This window comes from Periophthalmus magnuspinnatus, chromosome 5 (assembly GCF_009829125.3).
Source record: "Periophthalmus magnuspinnatus isolate fPerMag1 chromosome 5, fPerMag1.2.pri, whole genome shotgun sequence".
Taxonomy (NCBI): Eukaryota; Metazoa; Chordata; class Actinopteri; order Gobiiformes; family Gobiidae; genus Periophthalmus; species Periophthalmus magnuspinnatus.
Genome location: NC_047130.1, coordinates 12,733,848 through 12,755,503, shown reverse-complemented (window position 1 = coordinate 12,755,503; position 21,656 = coordinate 12,733,848). Strand labels below are relative to the sequence as shown.

General features: G+C 38.4%; 2 protein-coding genes across 2 annotated transcripts; one reads left to right on the top strand and one right to left on the bottom strand.

The window, feature by feature from the left end:
- Nucleotides 1-1,593: 1,593 nt before the first annotated feature.
- On the bottom strand, nucleotides 1,594-8,414 carry tmed9 (transmembrane p24 trafficking protein 9). Its single transcript, XM_033966933.2, has 5 exons — nucleotides 8,248-8,414; nucleotides 7,157-7,257; nucleotides 5,135-5,260; nucleotides 4,071-4,217; nucleotides 1,594-3,583 (listed from the first exon to the last, which is right to left on the bottom strand). The coding sequence occupies exons 1-5, from the start codon at nucleotides 8,393-8,395 to the stop codon at nucleotides 3,434-3,436; spliced, it is 672 nt and encodes a 223-aa protein (XP_033822824.1). The 5' UTR covers nucleotides 8,396-8,414; the 3' UTR covers nucleotides 1,594-3,433.
- Nucleotides 8,415-9,133: 719 nt separating this feature from the next.
- On the top strand, nucleotides 9,134-12,528 carry tmem216 (transmembrane protein 216). Its single transcript, XM_033966935.2, has 6 exons — nucleotides 9,134-9,145; nucleotides 10,099-10,112; nucleotides 10,206-10,299; nucleotides 11,337-11,429; nucleotides 11,894-12,095; nucleotides 12,507-12,528. Exons 1-6 carry the CDS (start codon nucleotides 9,136-9,138, stop codon nucleotides 12,520-12,522), a joined length of 429 nt encoding a protein of 142 aa, XP_033822826.2. The 5' UTR covers nucleotides 9,134-9,135; the 3' UTR covers nucleotides 12,523-12,528.
- The last annotated feature ends 9,128 nt before the right edge of the window (nucleotides 12,529-21,656 follow it).

Below are 21,656 nucleotides of genomic sequence, written 5' to 3'. Positions count from 1 at the left end.
TCATTCTAGACTGTTTGGAAATTGCTGTGGAAACCGCGCCATCCCTCACCAAGCAATCCAAGATATTCCAAACCTATGAGAACCGCCCTCTGAAAGCCCTGATCGGGGTTGCTCCCTGTGGCTTAATGACTTTTATTCCACCTTTGTACAATAGCGGCATGTCCCACAAAGAAATCACAAGGATCAGTGGAATTCTTCCTCTGTTTGAACGAGGTGATGAAGTGATGGGGGATACTGTTTTCCTGATTCCAAAGCTTTTGGAGAAAGTCATGTTGTCTAATGAAGAATACACATTACAGACTTTGTGAGGCCCCCTCCCTGCATTGCGCCCTGGGTAAACAGTGCTCTTTACCCCCTCCAATCCAACGCCCCTGGTCATATCTCAATTGTCATTTAGCATAAATTTAGTGTTCATTCAAAAGTATTCCGACAGGCCTGGGCGATACGGACATAAAAATCAAATCTAGGGCAGCAACTAATGATTATTTTGATAGTTGATAAATCTATCCATTACCTTTTTCTTGCTTTAATTGCTGCTGTCCTAAAGCCTCTTCTCTCAGTTTACAGCCTGTGCATAGCCCAGAATATTCGATTACTTAATTAGTTGCCGATTAATCGATTAACTTGTTGTAGTCCTAATCAAATCGTGATCTCACCCGTGATTATATATTTTGGTTATATTCTGAATCATATTTATCTATTTAATGTAGCCAACTGCTGCACCACACACTTTTTCCAAACACACTTCCTATTGGTTACCCTGTGTAAGGCTCTGATCACCGTGAAGTGTGAACTTTTACAATATTATCTCTTAAAAGAATTTGAAAAACAGTGTATACACAAATTGTGATATCAACCAATGTTAGTTACCAGTCCCTATTGAAAAGTACACTGCCTTGCCAAAAAAAAAAGTCGCCACCTCGATTTAACTCAGCAAATAGGTTTAGGTTGCTGCAGTTGGTCAGGTCTAGGTTCAGCATCAGTCTGTGCTCAAAGAATGAGTTCAGCTGACGCCTGAATATACTGAATGACCAGGTTAATCCAGGGTTTTTTCTTCCCTGATGGCACGGGCATATGCCAAGATGACAATGCCAGGATTCATCAGGCTCAAATTGTGACAGAGTGATTCAGGAGCATGAGACATCATTTTCACACATGGATTGTCCACCACAGAGTCCAGACCTTAACCCCATTGAGAATCTTTGGGATGTGCTGGAGAAGACAGACTCTACCATCATCAATGCAACATCTTGGTGAAACATTAATGCAACATTGGATGGAAATAAATCTTGTGACATTGCAGAAGCGAAATCGAAACAATGCCACAGCGAATGTGTGCTGTAATCAAAGCTAAAGGCGGAACAACCAAATATTATATGTGTGACCTTTTTTTTTTGACCAGTGTAGTTTTTACTTGAACATTTGGTGGGACCTTTTCATTCAAATCTGGTACAGCTTTTTTTAAATGGCAAATCACTCAGGGCCACGATGTTTAAAATCCTGTACAATCTGTAAATAGAGTTAAAACAGTATCTGGCGTTTCATATTCTCCCTTGACAGATGTTGTTCCTGTTTCCTCATAAATTAATTAAACCATTTCCTTTTATTACATTTATTTAAAACAAATCTTGGTTAAGTCACAGTTTGATAAAACCTTGACGTTAGAAACCATTCACCTTCAAACTTGTATTATCTCTGAGTGCAATCTTCACACAATCTCTACAAAAATAACCCATATTTTTAAATACAACTGAGAAACAAGAACAGAAATCCCCTCAAAACGTAAGAACAAAATTACAACCAAATTTTAGATTTTGAGGACCTAAGGACATGGGCATAGATATTTTTAGAAATCGATATTCTCCATGTTGCAAAAAAATAGTACATGAGTTGGACCAGGACTGGGATATGAAATACTATTTGTAAGTAGAAACTGTATACAGAAAAATATCTATGTACATATAGAGGGGTCCTAAGCATATGCCAAATCCTAAAGCTCTTTCTCCATGTAAAAACTGCATTCATTTGTTAAAGGTGCACTATGTAAGTTTTCTGGTGGTGGTTCGATGAAGAGGTTATAGCATTACCTGGGATGTCCCACAGTATAAAACATATCTTTTAGTATAGAGACAAGCAGCGCAACCAGGCAAAGTTAGCAGGTTAGATCTGCGGAGAGGCGATAGTGTTGTCACAATACAAAAAATTCAAACTTGATTTCAATACTAAGGAAATGACTGAATACCAATTCCGATACCAAGATGATAATAAAAACACTTTTTTTAGACAATAAACTGATTTTCAACATATACTTTCTATTATATTCCCATGTGGCCTTATATCTGTGTAATCGTTCAGTCGTCCAGGTAAGTTCCATGGTGGTCCATGGGTGTACACTAGTCTATGTGTCTTATACTTGTTCTGATACAGCTCAAGATCATTCTAAAGACATTCAGAAAATGTTCATGTCTGTGTCTTGTCAATGTGGCTGTTTTAGTATCAATACCTTCTCAAATGAGTATCTAGTTTCGATATTAGTTTTAGTATCTATTGACAACCCTAGCTCACAGTAAGAATGTTTTTGAGCAATAAAAACTGTAATAAATACAAGATAGCTACTGTAATACCATACTGTGAAACATTCCAGGCAAAGCTATAGCATCTCAATTGGGACATGCGGCAACGTACCCTCCAGAAAAGTTACACAGTGCAACTTTAATACATTAAAATAGTTGAAAAACAAACTCCAGCGGCCAGTAACATTTACAGCAGACTGAGCCATCACATATCTGCCGTTCGGACGAAGTTCAGGGGGTGCAGATTTTTCAGTTCATTTTGTGCACCTTGCCCCCACATTTGTACTGCTTTAAGATTCCAAAACCTGACGATTCATCTCCACAACATCACTCCATTTTAAAGCAGAACTCAGTGACGTTTTCTATAGGTTGCATTCACGTTGTAGAATTTGATGTCATATTTTCAGGTGGAGAGTGGGACTTGTATAACTATGGATATTTCTTTCAAAAACACTTATGATCCACAAATGTTGAATCTTCTCATTATTTGTTTGGGATTGGCGCCACAAACTTCTCATATTAATCTTAGATCTTAAAAAAAGACCTGCCCTATTCACATTGTCAAGAAAATATAATTCCAACTGAGAATTCTGACCTGTCCAGCTCAGTTTAAACTACAGAGATTTTAGAATATTGTGATGTCATGTGAATGCAACCTATTGATTTGAGGTGAAGTTGTACAGTAGATCAAGCACAGGCCCTTTAATGGGACAGTAGCTGGTTAAAAAATATTGTTATAAAGCCAAACATAACAAACGAGTTACTGAGTTCTGCTTTGAATTGAAAAGGGAAGGTGGACCTATATGGACTGGTTTCGGACCAGCCTGGAGCCAGATTTCGGAGCAGGTCTAGCCCAGGGTTTAGACCAGTTTCTTGGCCTCGAAGAAGGACTTGAGATGCCTCATTTGCCAGATGCCAATGGCGACCAGGATCAGGGTCTGGACTATGGACCACCACAGGACCCTCTGGTTGGTGCTCTCGCTGGTCTGACGGAAACGTTCCTCACGGTACTAAGGAAAAAGGGGGTATTTTACTTTTATAGGGCATTAAAAGAGGGGGTATTTTACTTCTATGGGGCATTAACTGCTAACAACATATTTAGATCAGCATGTTACCCATTATTAAGTATCTCTCAGTCTCCCCTCCCATTGTTCTCCATGCTAAGTCACTCCCCCTTAAGATAGCTTTCACAACACAATCAGCGTGCATTTCACTAATAAAACTATAGCACATCGCATCAGGTTTGTGAAGTTGAGTAGTTTCGTATACTTATGTAGAATTACCATGGAAACATGGGCTGAGCTTTGGACAGAATCTTACAACTGTAAGATGGAGTTTGAATAGGGCCTGGGAGAGATCGCTAAATTACTCAAACAGGCATGGATGATATCCAATACCTCTTCAGGCATGCTTTCCAATATGTGAATGAGTAGATATAGATGGTGGCAGTAGTATTAGCAGCAGCAGTAGAAGTTATAGTAGTAGCAGTATCTTTACCCTCTGGTAGTTCTGCTCCTTCTGGATCTGGTCCACCTGTTCCACCAGCTGTCGGACTCTGAGTTGCAGCTCTGTTAGCTTGTCTTTAGCTGCAATCTCGGCGTAATTGTTAGCGTGTTCTCCCACCTGGATGTCCAAGTGCACTCTCTGAAATAACAAAAGTGGAATTAACACAAACACACAACAGTGTCGGTCACATGACATTATGAAAGTACTTTATGAATTTTATTAAAGGGCGTGTGGACTATTTTCTGATCTATGTTATGTTTCCTCATCAAAAACACCTGGAGTTGTGTTTTGTTTCATTTACACACATTTGAGTAATCCTTTTTATTAGTCTGTCCTCATCTCCAAAGCTAAAAATGTTGTCTTCCACCTTGCGAGATCATGAAGCAGTAGTTTAAATTAACAGCTACCTTTCACCTTTTAGTTCAGTAGAGATTGGAAATTCCAGTGCTCAAATCAACAAAATGATTCTAGTGAAGGTATATGGAGTTTAAAAACACACAGTGGAGCACTTCTTGTATTACCACAGGACATCACAAGGTGGAACAAAGTGTTTTTTGTTTGAGAGAAGAACTCAATATGCAGGGTTTGTGTGTTAAACATGTGTGAATGAAACAAAACACAACTGTAAAGCTGTGAATTAAAATTTTACATTGGAGTTCAGTGAAAGTTATTTTCTCTTCGATAAAAATACATGATGAAGAGGCACGAGAGAGAAACAAGAAAAATTTGAGAAAATGTTAATGCCTGCCTGAGAAAAGTGTATAATGTGCGTGATGAGGGGTTTTACAGCCTTAAAACATATAATAATTGTAAAAAATAAAGCTGACTACTTTGCAGATTTTGCCTTTTGTGGGTCATTTTTGGAATGTAACCCCCGCGATAAAAGAGTGACCACTGTAGTGCCCTCTATCTGCAGGTTAAGGCTCTGGACACACATGGTCAGCTGAGATTCTAGTACCTTTTTAAAACTGTAGGAGCTCAAGCTCTGTACAGTTCCTTTAATAGTAGCTTGTCTTTACTGAATGAAATGACAGATGTGAGATACGCTGTAGTACCAGCATGCCTCCAGCGAAGAGGGCGAACTTGGAGGAGTTGGAGTGCAGGCAGATCTGGTGCTCTCCGGGAGTGTGGGAGGTAAAGGTGAAGCGTCCCTCCGAGCCATACTGACGAGACAGGATCACCTACACAAACAACACTGTATATGAACCTGGTATGGTAAGAAAGCAACTCCGAGCACTACAGATGACTTAAAAAAACAAAACATGTTTGGTCGATGCTCAAATTAAGGCAGTTGTTAAGACTAGTTTTTTTCAACTGAGGCAACTTGCCAAAGTAAAGTCATTTTTATCTCGACACAATTTTGAAATTTTAATCCATGCTTTTATCTCGACACGGCTAGATTATTGCAACGCCTTATACTCAGGTCTCAATAAAACCCTGCTTTCCCGTCTTCAGCTCGTCCAGAACGCTGCTGCTCGTCTTTTAACTGGTTCTCGAAAATTTCACCACATAACTCCCATTCTGAAATCTCTACATTGGCTACCTGTTCAGTTTCGTATTGATTTTAAGATTCTTTTATTTGTTTTTAATTGTCTGCATGGCCTGGCCCCACAGTATCTGTCTGACCTGCTGGTGCCTTACACGCCCTCCCGCTCCCTCAGGTCTGCAGGTCGGGTTCTCCTTGTGGTCCCCAGGCCAAAAAGGAAACACAGGGGTGATCGGGCTTTTTCAGTGGCTGCACCTAAACTCTGGAATGCACTTCCACTGAATGTTAGAATGGCCGATTCACTTCCTGTTTTTAAATCTCTTCTTAAAACTAATTTTTTTAGCTTGGCTTTTAACTCAGTGTAAAGACTTGACATTTATCATGTTCTGTTTTTAATGTTATTCCATCTCATGTTTTGTGTTTTAACTTGTATACAGCACTTTGGTCGACTGTGTTGTTTTTAAAGTGCTTTATAAATAAAGTTGGATTGGATTGGATTGGTCATTCAGATTTCTACGCAAGGATAAGGATCTTTTTTATGTTTAAAGCAGACCTATTCTGCAAAATTGATTTTTAAACATGTTTAAACATGGTATAGTTGTTTCCCTTCAATGAAAAAAAAAAATCCTATGTTCACTAGCGTGATGTGCAACTATCCATAGGGGGCACCGACAGCAAGAGTTGTGATGACGTTTACGGTGAAGTCAGCTCCCATTGGGCACCGCAGTTTTCTTGCACAGAAGCAATGACAAACAACGAAAACCAAATGAATTATTAAATCTAACCGACACTGTTGTTTCAGAAAACATTCAGAAAGTCTAGAAAGAGAGGGGATTACTTTTTTACACCACAATACATCACTCCACTTGAAATCTACCTGGCCCAAATTTTCCACACATATACAAGAATCACTGAAGGATGGGTCAAATGCTTAAAACACACGACACACGTCAAATTTGCGTAATATAGGACTTTAAGAAAATTAAGATGTTGTGATGTATTATTTAAATATTAACTATTGTGCAAATCAGGTTGGCCATTGCTAATATAATGATTTCTAGGTAACAGTGAATTCTGACATCACCATAAACAGCATCACAACAGTGCTGCATGCTGTCGGCCCCTCCTATGGATAGCTGCACATTACATTAACAAGCCATGTATTTTAAAAAATTATTACACAATGCTGTCCAATTCTATGTGTATCACAGGTTAAATAATAAAATTGGAGAACGAAGAAAGTGGTCATAGCAGTGGTCGTGTGCCAGTGACGGTGAACACAGTAATTGATGGGCAATATAGCGTTGAAAATACGGTTTTAAAGATTGCTCAGACACTCCACTTCAGCTGAGTAAATGGTGAGGGTAAACAACTATAATATGGTTAAAAGCTCTGAAATGTCAGTTTTGCAGAATAGGTCTGCTTTAATGAAATGAGTAGTCTAATCTGCCATCTGCACTTTAACCCAATTCAACATCTTAGGAACAATAATACAAAATGACTCGCTCCCAAAAACATGTCCAGGATTTCTTTACACTCAACATAAATAAACAGATTTAAACTGTAGTGCCCTCCAGTGGTATGGCTGTACCTTGTCGTCAGGGTCTTTCACCTCCACAAACATTCCCAGGCCCTGAGTGGCAGGCAGGTATTCCTCCTTCTGTTTGTCATACAGGTGAGTGCGGTAGTTACCTGTCACACAAAAATGGAAATTAATTTTGTGATGTTTACAATCAGGGCTGCAACATATGAGCACACCCATACAATGGCATTAACATTTGAGAAAAGATAGAAATCTGAATTGCTAAACTAAATCAAGAATCCATGCATTTCAGAACTTGTTTGTAGAGGTCTAAACTATAGGGTTAGAAGCTTTCACACAAAATAAGCCTTTATGGAGACACAGGGAGAGCATGTGACACACAGGGACATTTCAGAACATACTTGTACAGGTACGAACAACAGGTTTAACAGCCTTTACACATACGAATCCCTAGACAGGCAGGGGGGGCATCTAACACACAGGGACATTTAAGAACATGTTTGTAGATGTCAAAACCGCAGGATTAGCAGCTTTTACATGTAATAAGATCCAACGGAGACACGGGGAGAACATCTGACACTCAGACCTCTCCAGTCGTCTTCTAAAATGCCCCTAAACTACAGAATTAGCAGTTTTTACACAGCTTTTTGTGTTAACCCCTATTAATACTCAAATACTGCCCTCTGCAGCCTTTACATGGGCAACGCAATATTTCTGTATATTAAAGCCTTAAGGAGCGGTGGATGACTTGTGTGTCTGCTGCCCACGTTTCATTCAGGAAACGTTAAATATTTAGTTTGACATCATTATGCTTAGAACAATGCATGTGTGATGAAGATGAATGGCATGTTATAAATACATTTCATTTACCCTGACAAGTGTCTTTCTGTAAATAGTACATGGATTTACCACTGAGTAGCTAGGGATGTCGTTTCAAAGTAAACATAAAAATATAAAAAACTAGCAGTTTCATAAGATCTTAAAATAACTATTAAGATAAAAAGTGGTGGTAATTTAGCTAATACGTGGTTATATTTTATGTTTTAGCCTTGTCCGAGGATGTTCACTTCCAGCATTAGCATTAGCATTAGCAGCCCTCTCACCACCGTCTCGATGGTTTGTAAAAGATAATCACTCACCGATGATCATGGTCTCATCGGGGATCTCTTCTATGAAACATTTCTTTTCGGTCTCCCCGATGTGGAAGTACAAGGAGGACACCAGGCTGGAGAAAAGGTTCAAGAGTAACAAAGATAAAGCACTGGACTTCATGCTGACAACCACCATCTTCCTGCCGGGGAGAGGACTCGACTGAGCATGCGCCGAGCCCACAGTGCCACGTAAACCCTCAACCTGCGCAGGCCAATCAGAGCGTGGCTGAGGCATCATGGGAAATGAAGTTTACATAGTAATTATATTACTGCAATAAAATGAAAATATGAGGAGATAAATCTTTTTGGATCTCACAGCGCAGAATACACTTGACAGTTTGAACTACACACAAATGTGAAGAAAGTTATGGAGTTTGAATAAATAAATAAATAAATAAATAAATACCAGAACAATATAATAAAAATGGAAACGATTACATTAATAGATAAATTACTAAATAAATGAATAAATACATTACGTAAACAAACACAAAAACAAATGAATAAACAAACCATTCAGTTGATTTTTTATTTTATTAATTATGTTACTTAGGAAAGAGCAAAAATGTGACGCATAATCCTCCTGAACCCCCCTTGCTGTAGCAACAGCAACATTTCTAGTGTGCTTATCAGTCGCCTTTGTGTCTCATCCAAGGTCAAAATAATGCAAATTAATTAATTTCATCTCGAAGTTCTGGTTAAATATTTTCTCAAATTTTGCATATGTTTCATGTCACATAAAAGTGATTGTGCAGTACAGTCAGCAGCAGTGGAGGCAGTGGTTTCGTTTTTCACCGCTAGACGGCGCTGTGGTGCCTCATTGGTTCAGAGTGCAGCGGAAATAAACTTCTGACGCGGTTTCCATGGCAATCCAAAATGGCGGCGGGTGAGTGTGGAGATCTCTGTTTTTAGACAGAAATAGACTCCTGGACGCGTTCCTGGGTTACTTTCTACCGTTTATAGTATTAAGTACATGCTTAAATGTTTAAATATTTATCCAGTGGTGATAGATTTTCTTAATTACCTCAGAAAATAGAGAAAAGTGAGTTAAAATGAGAGCTAGTTCAAAGCGTCCATAGAAACAGAAAGGGCATGGGCTCTGTTGATGTATTACAGCATTTATTTTATTTATTCACAGTTTTTATTAAAATAAATAGAAGAAGGTGTAACAAATATGCGAGAATAATAACAAACTCTTTTACATTTAACTGAGTAACTTTTTTTTTTTCAAGAAATTGTACTTTTAGAGGTAGTTTTCAAGCAGCATACTCTTAGTCCTACTTGAGTTTTTTTTTTTTTTTATCGACCTACTCTTACTTGAGTAAAAGTTGTGGTTTCTCTTCACACTGTGAGTAAGTCTACAAGTGACTTAAGCTTTATGTTGACAATATGAAATGATTTGACCATTTGTGTTTCTTGTACTGCTCCTTCAGATATGATTTAGTTTGTCTCATTTTTGTATCTGCCCCTTGAAAATACCAGATTGTGTGCATTATTTAATGTTTTGTCCTTCAAATTACATTCACTTCAAATCATAAATCAGATGTTACAATCGGTAACAGTTACTCTTTAATTTACACTTACTTGAGTAGTAGTAGTTGTTTGTTTTTTTTTTACCTACTTTTACAAACTTTCTTGAGTCATTTCCTTAGAAACTACTTTGTACTTTTAGTCGAGTAATATTATTTTCACTCTTACTAGTGTACAATTTTTGTGTACTCCACCCACCTCTGAATACTATGATACATGCAATTAGATAATAACCAGTAAGAACTCAAATAAATGGATTAATGCAATAAACTATTGTAATAAACTTAATTCTTCTCTATATTTTCTCAGGAAACCAGCAGATCGTATCCTTCCCTGATGCAGCATGTGACAGTTGTGTCCTGATTAATTGAAATCTCTCATGTTTTGTGATTTTTGTCCTTAACAGTTTTCTGTAGCTCTCATCTACCCCTCTCCAGATCCTGCTTCATCTAAACAAATGGTACTTTGCTGCTTTCTACCTGGCAGAAATCCTCATGTTCATATACAAAGGTAATTAATTGATGGGAATGTTAAGACATCCAGGAATAAGATATTATCAACAAGTTAAACAACTTTTAGAAGCCGAGATTTCACTACCAACCAGGTAGCTTCAGGGCTTGTGTTTGTGACTGTGACTCCCACAAGGTGTAGCGCAGGGTGGTGACGTTTTAGTGACTTCTAAAAACTAAGTAAATCCAGTTATTTTAGTTTGTTGATAATATATACCAACGCAGTGTAATTTCTCTAGTAACCTGTTAAAGATGTTTTAGTTTTTTTTAGTTAGCCTGAAAAGGTTTTAGATGTCATTCATGCATGTTTGAGTAATCTTGCAATCTCTCCCGGGCCTTATTCGAACCCTCCTTACAGTTAGTAGTAGAATCCTGTATGAGGCTCAGCCCACAACCTTACATCACCCATGCTCCCACGTGACAATTCTCCATAAATATACAAAAATGTGATACACAACTGTAAATGACAACCTAGACCTAGCCTACATACAGAAACTGTATACAATAGCTGTTTACACTTTCGGTGTTGCAGCTTGGATGAGCAACGAAATGTCTTCACTTCTACAACTTTTTGCCCAGTTGACAGATTTAACTTTGGCTTTTACTGTAAACAACAGCTTCACAAACCTGACGTGATGTGCAGTAGTTTCATTACCAGGATGCGCGCTGATTGTGTTGTGATAGTGCACTGAAGTTGAGGAAGGAGGAGGGAGGAGAAGGGAAGTGAAGGAAAGAGAAGGGAAGAGGAGGGAGGAGGAGGGAGGAGGAGGGAGGAGCAGAGAGGAGCAGAGAGGAGCAGACTTAATGCGGGGAGCAAAAGGAGGGGAGGATTTTCAATACAATAAAAGGTAACATGGTGATCTAAATATGTTATGTGTGTTAAGAGTTAATACCCCATTGAAATAAAATACCTTATAGTTTGTGTTAAAAGGAATCTTGATTGGATTGATTTAGAAAAGCAGTTTAAACATAAAAGTGACCAGGCTGATGATCAGAATGTTTCTACTTTGTAAATACTTTTAAATACGATTCTTGCAGGCATTTTGCTCCCATATCCCACTGATAACCTCATCCTGGATGTGGTTTTGCTGGTGCTCTTCCTCGGTTTGGAGACACTCCGAATCTTCTATGGTACAATACTTTTCATTGTTTTTGTCTTTTTTTTGTGTGTGTATGACTTTAGAATACCTGAAAATCCACGATGTGCTAAAAGATTTGTCAGAGCTAGGGACAGGTTAGCTGTAAATACATACCTCCTCTTTTTGTGGAAAATTTTAAGAACCTAAGTAAAAGTACAGATACAGAGATACATTGTTACTCAAGTAACTATTCATGCACTTAAGTGAAAGTATTTAAGTACCAGTTTAAACATGTATTTAAAGAGTAAAGAGAGTTTACAATGAGCTCTAGGAACAGAATCCTACTTTTTAAGCGTATATCACAAGTCCAATTGCATTTTTTCCCCCCAAATTTGTGCAGTCCTATTTCATTTGCTCTGATGTAGTCCTAGTCCTGGTTTAGAAATGGACTATCCCTGAATCATATACATATTTCTGATTGAGCCCACAGTCTATTTGTTGTTGTTGTTGTTCCAGCAGAGAAAGGTAACCTGTGTGAGCGCCCCCTGTCTTCGAGCATGTCCGTGTTGGTGCTGTTCCCGTGCACGGCCCTGTGCGTGTACTACCTGCTCCTCCAGACCTTCGTCCTGCGTCTCGAGTTCATCCTCAACACAATCCTCCTCGTCTTTTACTGCGCTGAGTTTGTGCTAAGCGTGCTCGCACTGTCCATGTTCTCCAGGTGAGGGAGGAGGAGGAGGGAGGAGCAGAGAGGAGGAGCAGCAGCGAGTAGGACAGAGAGGAGGAGCAGAGAGGAGGGGAGAGGAATAGGAGTGAGGAGGAGTAGAGAGGAGAAGGAGAAGAAGAGGAGGAGCAGTGAGAAGGAGCAGAGAGGAGGAGAAGGAGAGAGGAGTAGAGGGGAGTAGCAAAGAAAAGAAGCAGAGAGGAGGAGGAGGAGCAGAGAGAATGAGGAAAGAGGAGGAGAAAGGAAGAGAAGAAGGAGAGAGGAGGAGAGGGGAGTAGCAGGGAGGAGGAGAAAGGAAGTAGGAGAGAGGAGGAGCAGAGGGTAGAGAGGAGAGGAGCAGATGGAGCCGCGGATGCAGTGGAGAGGGTCAGAAAATTTGTAATTGATTGCTCTTTCTTTTTCTTGTAGGTCCAGAGTGTACTAAAGAACAATCCATTTCAATGTTTTGATGAGAGAATTTTGTAAATATTTTTGGATGTAAACTGTGGTTTCATTTTTTTTTTTTACTGTTCATCTGTTTTTATATAAATAATACAAATATGAAAGTGTCTTGTCTTGTGTCTTGTCTTTTCTTGCTTAATTGGGATTAAAGGGAATATAATTCTTTATTCTCTGGTCTATGTTATAATGTTTCCTCTTCAAAAACATACCCGGAGTTGTGATTTGTTTAATTCACACATGTTTAACACACAAACCCTCCATATTTAGGCTGAGTTCTTCTTTCAAACAGAAAACACACTGTTCCACCTTGTGATGTCATGAGGTAATACAAGAGGTGCTCAACTGTGTTTAATCATTAGTACATTTGGATGGTTTCAGCCCTGGAATTTCCGATCTCTCCTGAACTAAAGGTAAAAGGTAGCTGCCAACTTCAAAACTACCACTTCATGACATCACAAGGTGGAACAGCATTTTTGAGCTTTGAGATGACAGACTGATGATAAAGAGTTATGCAAACGTGTGAATGAAACAAAACACAACTCATGGTTTAGTCCTAGTTTAGTTCTTGGTTTAATTCTTGGCTTAGTTCTTGGTTTAGTCCTGGTTTAGTTCTTGGTTTAGTTCTTGGTTTATTCCTAGTTTAGTTCTCGGCTTGTTTTATATTTCTGTATTAGGGTAACTAATATTTGTCACAATAATAGTATCTGAAATAATTCCTTTATTAGTCTGCAGATGGCAGTCAAGTATCACAAATGGGGGCACATACAGGCTTACCAAAACCTAGTTCTTGTCCTGGTTTGGCCTGGATAACTCCTGTTTAGAACAGGTTTTCCCTGTTTGTCCTGTTTAGTCCAAGTCTTGTCCTGGTCTTAGTTTAGGTCTGGTTTGGTTCGGTTCTCTACAGTTACACTTGGCATTGTCTTCTTTTAATTTGGGGTTTAGTCCAATTTTAGTCCTATTTTAGTCCTATTTTAGTCCTGTTTTAGTCCTAATTTAGTCCTATTTTAGTCCTGTTTTTGTCCTAATTTAGTCCTATTTTAGTCCTGTTTTAGTCCTAATTTAGTCCTATTTTAGTCCTATTTTAGTCCTGTTTTAGTCCTAATTTAGTCCTGTTTTAGTCCTAATTTAGTCCTGTTTTATTCCTAATTTAGTCCTGTTTTATTCCTAATTTAGTCCTGTTTTATTCCTAATTTAGTCCTGTTTTATTCCTAATTTAGTCCTGTTTTAGTTCTATTTTAGTCCTAGTTTATGTTACACCGCAACGAAAGTAGAGCCTTTTTGAATATCACACATTGATATATATGTGTGCTCACGTCATGAAACATAGCCCTGGTTTAGTTTCAGTCCCGGTTCAGTCCTGGTTCAGTCCTGGTTCAGTCCCGGTCCAGTCCCTGTCACCTGTCGCAGGTGCAGACCAGCTGCAGACCCTGCATCATTCTGAATCTTGCAGAAAGAGTGCTGCAGATTGGAGCAAAAATCCACATGAATTATTCACACTGGACTTGATTATTCATGAGACCAGAGCCAGTCCTGTGTCAGATCCACCAGTCCGGACTGCTCTAGACTGGGACAGGGTCTGGATCAGGACAAGGATGGACTTTAGGATGCTTTTGGATTGATCTTATAGTTCTGGTTTAGTTCTACTTATTTATTTATTTATTTATTTATTTAATTAATTTTTACTGTAGTCCGCCTTTACACCTGGTTTCATGTTTTGGTTTATAGTTCTGTCTAAGACCTAGTTTAGTCCAGCTTTAGACCTGGTTTAGTCCTGGTTTAGTCCTGCTTTAGACCTGGTTTAGTCCAGCTTTAGACCTGGTTTAGTCCTGCTTTAGACCTGGTTTAGTCCTGCTTTAGACCTGGTTTAGTCCTGCTTTAGACCTGCTTTAGGTCAGCTTTAAACCTGGGTTTGTCCTGTTTCAGACCAGGTCTGATTTAGTTCATGCAGAGAGTCTTGGATATTTTGAATGGAGAATCTATTATAACCAAAAAAACTATTAATGCACTTGCATTATTAAACTTTTAATTTTATTTTGTCAGGAAAACAAACAATAAAATGATCTCTCAATATTTTTTTCTTTTTCTTTTTCTTTTTTTTTTTGTTGTTGTTGTTATATATACACACCGGTATTTAAAGTGAAGCTGGGCAGCCATTCAAATGTTTAATAGTGATTAACCACATGCCTGATTTGTGATTAATCACAGTTAATGGCGTGATGTGCACAAAGGTCAAAATCAATATAATAAGGTTTTGGCTTATTAACAGCTCTTTATTTGACCTTTTAGGCATAAATCTATTGTAGTATTCACACAGTGTGGTGCTTTATGTATCTGGGACTAAATTAATGAAAATGTCCAAATAAAAGTCTGCTGCTCCTTTCTGTTCACTGTGAGCCTAACAGAAGGCTGCTAGAGTCCTGGCTTAGTCTTGTTTTAGTCCTGATTCAGATCTGGTAAGTCAGTTTTCCTATTTAGTCCTTGTTTAGTCCTGGTTCAGTTCTGGTTCAGTTCTGGTTCCATTCACTGATTATTAAACATGTAGGATTTTAATATCTGATAGAGCGCCAGTCCTCCACACAAATGTTTAATGTATTTAGCGTCACTCTCAGTGTGCAGATTTTAGCGGCCGTTTCTCCTGATCACTGACTCTTGTTGGATGATTTAAAAACTCAGACGGAGCTTGGGCTCCTCTCTGTCTCCCTCTCTCTACAGCAGGGCGCTCCTCTTCATGTCCAGTGCACACAGTGGATCTGCCCAGCTCTAATGTAAACATTTGGGTGGGGGGTACACCATCCAAAGTATGGAATTAAACTGTCTGTCAAGCCAGGTCAGTGGCCTCATTTCCCACCTGAAATCTGTACATTATACATCCCCCCTGTAATCTGTGTTTTTTAGATCCATTTGTAATCTGTGCTTTATAGATTCACCTGTAATCTGTGTTTTATATATCCCCAAAAAAAACATTTTATAAGTTTTATAAGTTTCACCTTTGTTTTTGACTTTCTGATTCTCCTCTCCGAGCAAAGTCACTCCCCCTTCAGAGCGCTATCACAACACAATCAGCGTGTATCCCGCCACTACTGTACATCGCATCAGGTTTGTGAAGTTGTGGTGTACAGTTTTGTATCATGTTTTTGGAGACTTGTTGTGTTGGACCATGAGTGACGAGGTTTGTGGGCGGAGCACTGCACAGAACCTAACAGTTAACCATAAAGACAGTTCAAATAGGGCCCAGGAGAGATTGCTAAAATACGTATAAAACCTCTTCAGGCATATTTTTTATGAGAGAACAATGATATAACTTGGAAGAAAGCTCCCAATTTTTTTTTTTTTTTTTTTTTTGCATAATACCCCCTCTTTAAACCCAAAGCCTGGCTCTTGTCCTCTGTGTGAAGTCTCAGGTCTGAATGTTCATAAGTCCAGTTACAAATTCCGAGGATCCTCTGAGTTGGGTCACAGCTGGACAAGTCTATGGTCACAGAGCAAACTAAGGGAGAGCCACCGCTGCACCGGGAGCTTGTGCACGTGAGTGTGCACGAGAGTGTGTACGAGTGTGCACGTGAGTGTGCACAGTTTCAAAAGCATGTGTGTTTTCCAGTATGATGAGTGTAATAAACAAAGGCCCCTTATCCATGTTTTGGTTAACATCTGTTTAAATTTGAATGTCATTATTTACTGTCACACAGTATCAGTAGTAAAAGAACAGTTATATTTGGCCACATGACATTTCCAAACTGGTTATGGTAACCTGGATAATGTTTCCTCTTACAGCCCATAGTAAAGGTTTTATCATTTTATTTATTTGGATCCCATTAAGCGACAGCATAGCTGCTGCTAATCTTCCTAGAGTCCACAAAAAATGTACAATGAAACAATTATAAAATGCAATTCAAGACACTACACAATACAAACATGAACAGAGAAAAAACACATTATAGAGAACAACGTACAAGAGTCGACACAAGCAGCTTCATTTCATTCAAATTCATTCAAGGAGACTTGTTGTTTAATAAAATAATTTAACAGCTTTTTAAATTTAAAATAATTTTTAATATTGCAGAATGTTTAGAAAACATATTCCATTCATACATTTCTGTGTAACTGAAATACTTTTTTTAGGGGACATAAATTGCCAGAAGCATGTCTGGTTTCATAATTAGGGATAGGGATGATTAAAAATTAGTTAAATAACACTTCACAAAATAGATGGCATCATGAAGAAAAACATTATGTGGATGTTAAATCGAGTCTCAGTGAAAGAAACCCTCCTGAAGAATGTGAACAGTGAATATAAAAATGTGTCATGTCCCAATAACTGGCCTCATTTCTGGTGTATTCATTTAGCCCTGGTGTAATAATCACAGAGTATTAGCCATGCTGCTCTGTTTTTTAACACTTTGTTATTTTCTTTGTAGTATTCAGCTTTAGTATTGGACCATGCAATGGGACAATAGTCAAGGTTTGATAATATTAGGACTTGTAAAATTCATTTGATTATTTTACATATGTAAAAAAGTCCCACCACAAGATCCAGTTTTCTCTTGACTGAGTCATGTAACTGTCCCTCTCATCTGTCCCACTGCACCTGTGCTTTGGATCTGACGCTGTCCAGACAGCAGTGAAAAAGTAAGTTTACAATTTACTCACTGCTTTAGGTGAGATTTTCATATATTTTTTCAAATTCTGTCTTGGTTTGGAGGGATAGTACCTGTGGGAAATATTTAGTTTTACATCAGTTAAGTGAAGGAAAGTACAAAAATACAGGAAGTAGCATCGAGTTGTAAAATCGTTCTGCCTCTGTAATCAACACAGAAAAGTCCATCAGAAATGCAGAGACAATTTATGCACAAGGAAGTTATTTATCTGGCAACATAAACCTGTTGTCATTTATTTGTTTTAGTCTAATCATCATCATAATTAATCAATAATTATTGTGTTATTTACAATGCTGGGAAGTAACTTTCTGTCCAGTTGACATATTTTCTTTTACTAACTGAATACAGTTATTTCTCCCCCAAAAAAAACAAAAAACAAAAAAATAAATTAATTAATTAATACACAATGCTACTTCATAATATAATTTTGACTTTGAACTGCAGGCCATTAGTGAGAAAAAAGAAAACACAGCTCTTACAGTGTATGTGTGCGTGTGTGTATGTGTGTGTGTGTGTGTGTGTGTGTGGGTGGGGGTGTGCGTGCGTGTGTGTTTGTGATTTTTTTCATCTTTTATTAGACATAAATGAATGCATAACAAGCAGTGAGCCAAAAATAAAGTTTGTAATTATATGTCATGTTTTTACACCATATTATAATGAAACTCAGTGTAAAGGTCTTCAGAGTATTCAGAATGCAGTACTCTGATAGGACCATGTAACAGGATACGTTTAATTCAGGCTCAGTATTCTGTAACTACAGACATTTTCAAAGTATTCTTCCCATCACTGATTATTTAGACATGTTTTGGCCCTTGTTAATTATGGTTTCTAGATAACAGTTACGGAGTTACCTGTACATATGTCACCTCTGCTGCATCTACAGAAATATTGTAAACCCTAGGCAAGATTTTTAATAAAAGTAAAATAAAAGGAACACTTTTATTAACTTTTTAAAAATGAAGGATGTTGTATTCCCATTTTGTATTAGCCTAATGCTGCATTCTATTTATGCTCAGAGGTCTGAACTCGGAATAACGTTTTCTCTGAGTTTTCTGTCTTCCAGTGGGACGTCGGACTAACAATGACCTGTACATTACAATATAATCTACACTATGGACTAAATATACAGTATAAATGGACACAGCTAACGCACTAGTCACCACATTCTGTATAGGAAGTGAGTTTGTGCGTGTTTCTGGCTCCAATTCACTTTACACTGAAAAACTGTCGCTCGTCTCTCTGTAAATGCTGCTGTCAGACTCATCATTTTGGTCTTAAAATGTTCGTATTAACCTGCTCTACATGACCCTGTTATTTTTATTTCACTATTGTGTCTGTAAATGAAGAACATTAATAACAGACAAATCAGGCGCCTTCTTTCCCCGAGGTCGCTCCCCCTAGTGTTACCAACAGGTTTGATTGACAGCGTTGCTAAGTGCCTGATCCCTGCTAATCCAGTGGTGTGGGCAGAAAGGGACATTACCTTTAATAATCTCGCGCTGGATTGGCTCTTTGGTTGCTATGATACTTGTGGTTGGATTTCCAAATATGGAACTTGGCTCCAAATTGGCCACTATAACAGCTAGCCTCAAAAAGCTTCATTTGACGCTATGGATGACGTCACATGCACTTTTATTCTTTCTTTATAGTCCATTTTTTTATACAGTCTATGCTAACAAGTCACACAGGTAATACAATCTAGGAAAGTTCATTTCAAGTCGATTTATGAACCTGGACATTGTTTTTACAATTGTAAATTAGAAGTCAGTGTTTGCAAGTGAATTTTTGCTTTTGTCGACATTAGCTCTGTGTTTCCATTAGCATAACGGAGCATAAAAGCACATTTATAACTGCAGAGGCTCAACTGCTGCAGGAGCGAGTTCACAGAAGAGGGTTCACAGATGCGGGTGGACAGTTGAGAGCAGCTTTAGCATGTGAACTATCAATATTTTACTGTGGGATATCAAAGCTTATGTGTACATGTGGCACAGCCACGTCTTCTGACTCAGAACCAGCTTGGGGTTGTGAAATTGTGAAACTGTGTAAGATATACTGTACAAGCTTTAGCCTTTGTTTAAAGTATGGTTTCTATGTAACACTTAAAGGAACTTCATATGTATGTCACGTCTGCTGCCCAGAGTAAAATTCAAATAACAAAAGTATTTGAATAAAACTGAAAAAAACAGAGGATCTGTTCCAGACCATAATGTCTTTCTAAAGCATTGTAAATGCATGTGGTCGTGGTTGTACAGGCAATGGCCTCACAGCAAGGTCTCAGGTTCAACTCCCAGGTGATCTGGGGCCTGATGTGTGGGGATCTTATACTGTCTCCCATAAACCTAAAACCTTAAAGGCTCTGTACCTGATTTTTACTGTCTTAAAAACATAGAAAACAGAATTTTAAACAGTTTGCAGTGGTTCACTTAATCCTCACTTCCAACCCCAATTCCAATGAAGTTGGAATGCTGTATAAACTTAAAAATAAAATAAAAATACAGAACACAATGATTTGCAAATCCTTTTCAACCTATATTGAACTGAATAAACTACAAAGGTGATATTTAATGTTGAAACTGATAAACTTTATTGTTTTTATGCCAATATTCACTCATTTTCAATATGATGTTTGCAACATATTCCAATAAAGCTGGGACAGGGGCATGTTTACCACTGTGTTACATCACCTTTCCTTTTACCAACATTCAATAAGCGTTTGGGAACTGAGGACACTCCTTGTTGAAGCTTTGCAGGAGGAATCCTTTCCCATTGCTGAATGTGCAACTTCAGTTGCTCAGCAGTCTATGGGCACTAACACACCCCCATACCGTCACAGGCTTTTGAACTTTGTGCTGATAACAATCCGGATGGTCCTCTTCCTCATTGGCCCGCAAGACATAACGTCCATGTTTTCCAAAAACAATTTGAAATGTGGGCTCATGATACGACAGCACACTTTTCCACTTTGCGTCTGTCCATCTCAGGTGAGCTCAGGCCCAGAAAAGCCAACAGCGTTTCTGGATGTTGTTGATATATGGCTTTGGCTTTGCATAGTACAGTTTTAACTTGCACTTGGAGATGTAAAACTGTGTTAACAACAATGACAGTGGTTTCCTGAAGTGTTCCTGAGCCCATGTGGTAATATCTTTTACACATTCATATCAGTACCGCCTGAGGGATCGAAGGTCATGGGCATTCAATGTTGGTTTTTGGCCTTGCTGCTTACGTGCAATCTCCAGATTCTCTGAATCTTTTGATGATATCATGGACCGTAGATGGTGAAATCCCTAAATTCCTTGCAATTGTACATTGAGAAACGTTCGTCTTAGACTGTTGGACTATTTGCTCACACAGTTGTTCACAAAGTGGTGAACCTTGCCCCATCATTGCTTGTGAATGACTGAGCCCTTCCGGGATGCTCTTTTTATACCCAATCATGACACTCACCTGTTTCCAATTAACCTTTTCACCTGTGGAATGTTCCAAACAGGTGTATTTTAAAAATCCCTCAAATTTCCCATTCTTTTGTTTCCTCTGTCCCAGCTTTATTGGAATGTGTTGCAGGCATCAGATTGAAAATGAGTGAATATTTGCATAAAAACAATAAAGTTTATCAGTTTGAACATTAAATATCACCTTTGTAGTTTATTCAGTTCAATATAGGTTGAAAACGATTTGCCAATCATTGTATTCTGTATTACTATTATTATTTTTTTTGTTTTACAGTGTTTCAACTTCATTGGAATTGGGGCTGTACATTACATTCTGAGCATCCTAATTATTCACCAAAATGAGTTTGTCTTTTCACAACTTTTAGAGACCAGAGCGAGATTTGGAGCAAGAGAACTTTGCTGTCACAGTAAAGTTGACAACAACCAGCATGCTAATGCACAATTTCCAATAAAATGCTTCATAATTAGATGTAAACAGTACACAGTGGACTTATTTTGACCTCAGGTGCTGTCTATACAATGTATCTATACTGGGGCAAGACACATTTTGCTCAAATACATGGAGAAAAACAGGTACAGGAACTTTAGGCAAGCCAAATTTATTTATAATGCACAATTCATACACAAAGTATTTTACTTTAAAATAAAGTGCTACCTCTTTTATGTCTTCTTAACGTTATGGCCAGCAGAGGAATCATCTTGGTGGCCTTAGTGATGTTTTCGGTCTTGGAGATACACTGCACCATGGCACAGGTAACTGCTGGCTCACTGCCTTCAGGGCTGATTCACACCTGAATGTCTGCACTGAGATCTGGATTTAAAACTTCAAATGTTCTCATTTGGTCTTAAGCTTCGCACTAGCTCCCAAAATCTGAAACAACAGACTTTCCATATATATTTTTTTCTTTTGGAAAGTAAACGAGAAGGGTCTGGCTAGGACTGCCAACAGTCCTGTATTCCGGTCAGTCTAGAGAGCGAAATGCTGGCATATATGTGAGCCGTGGATAGAGCAA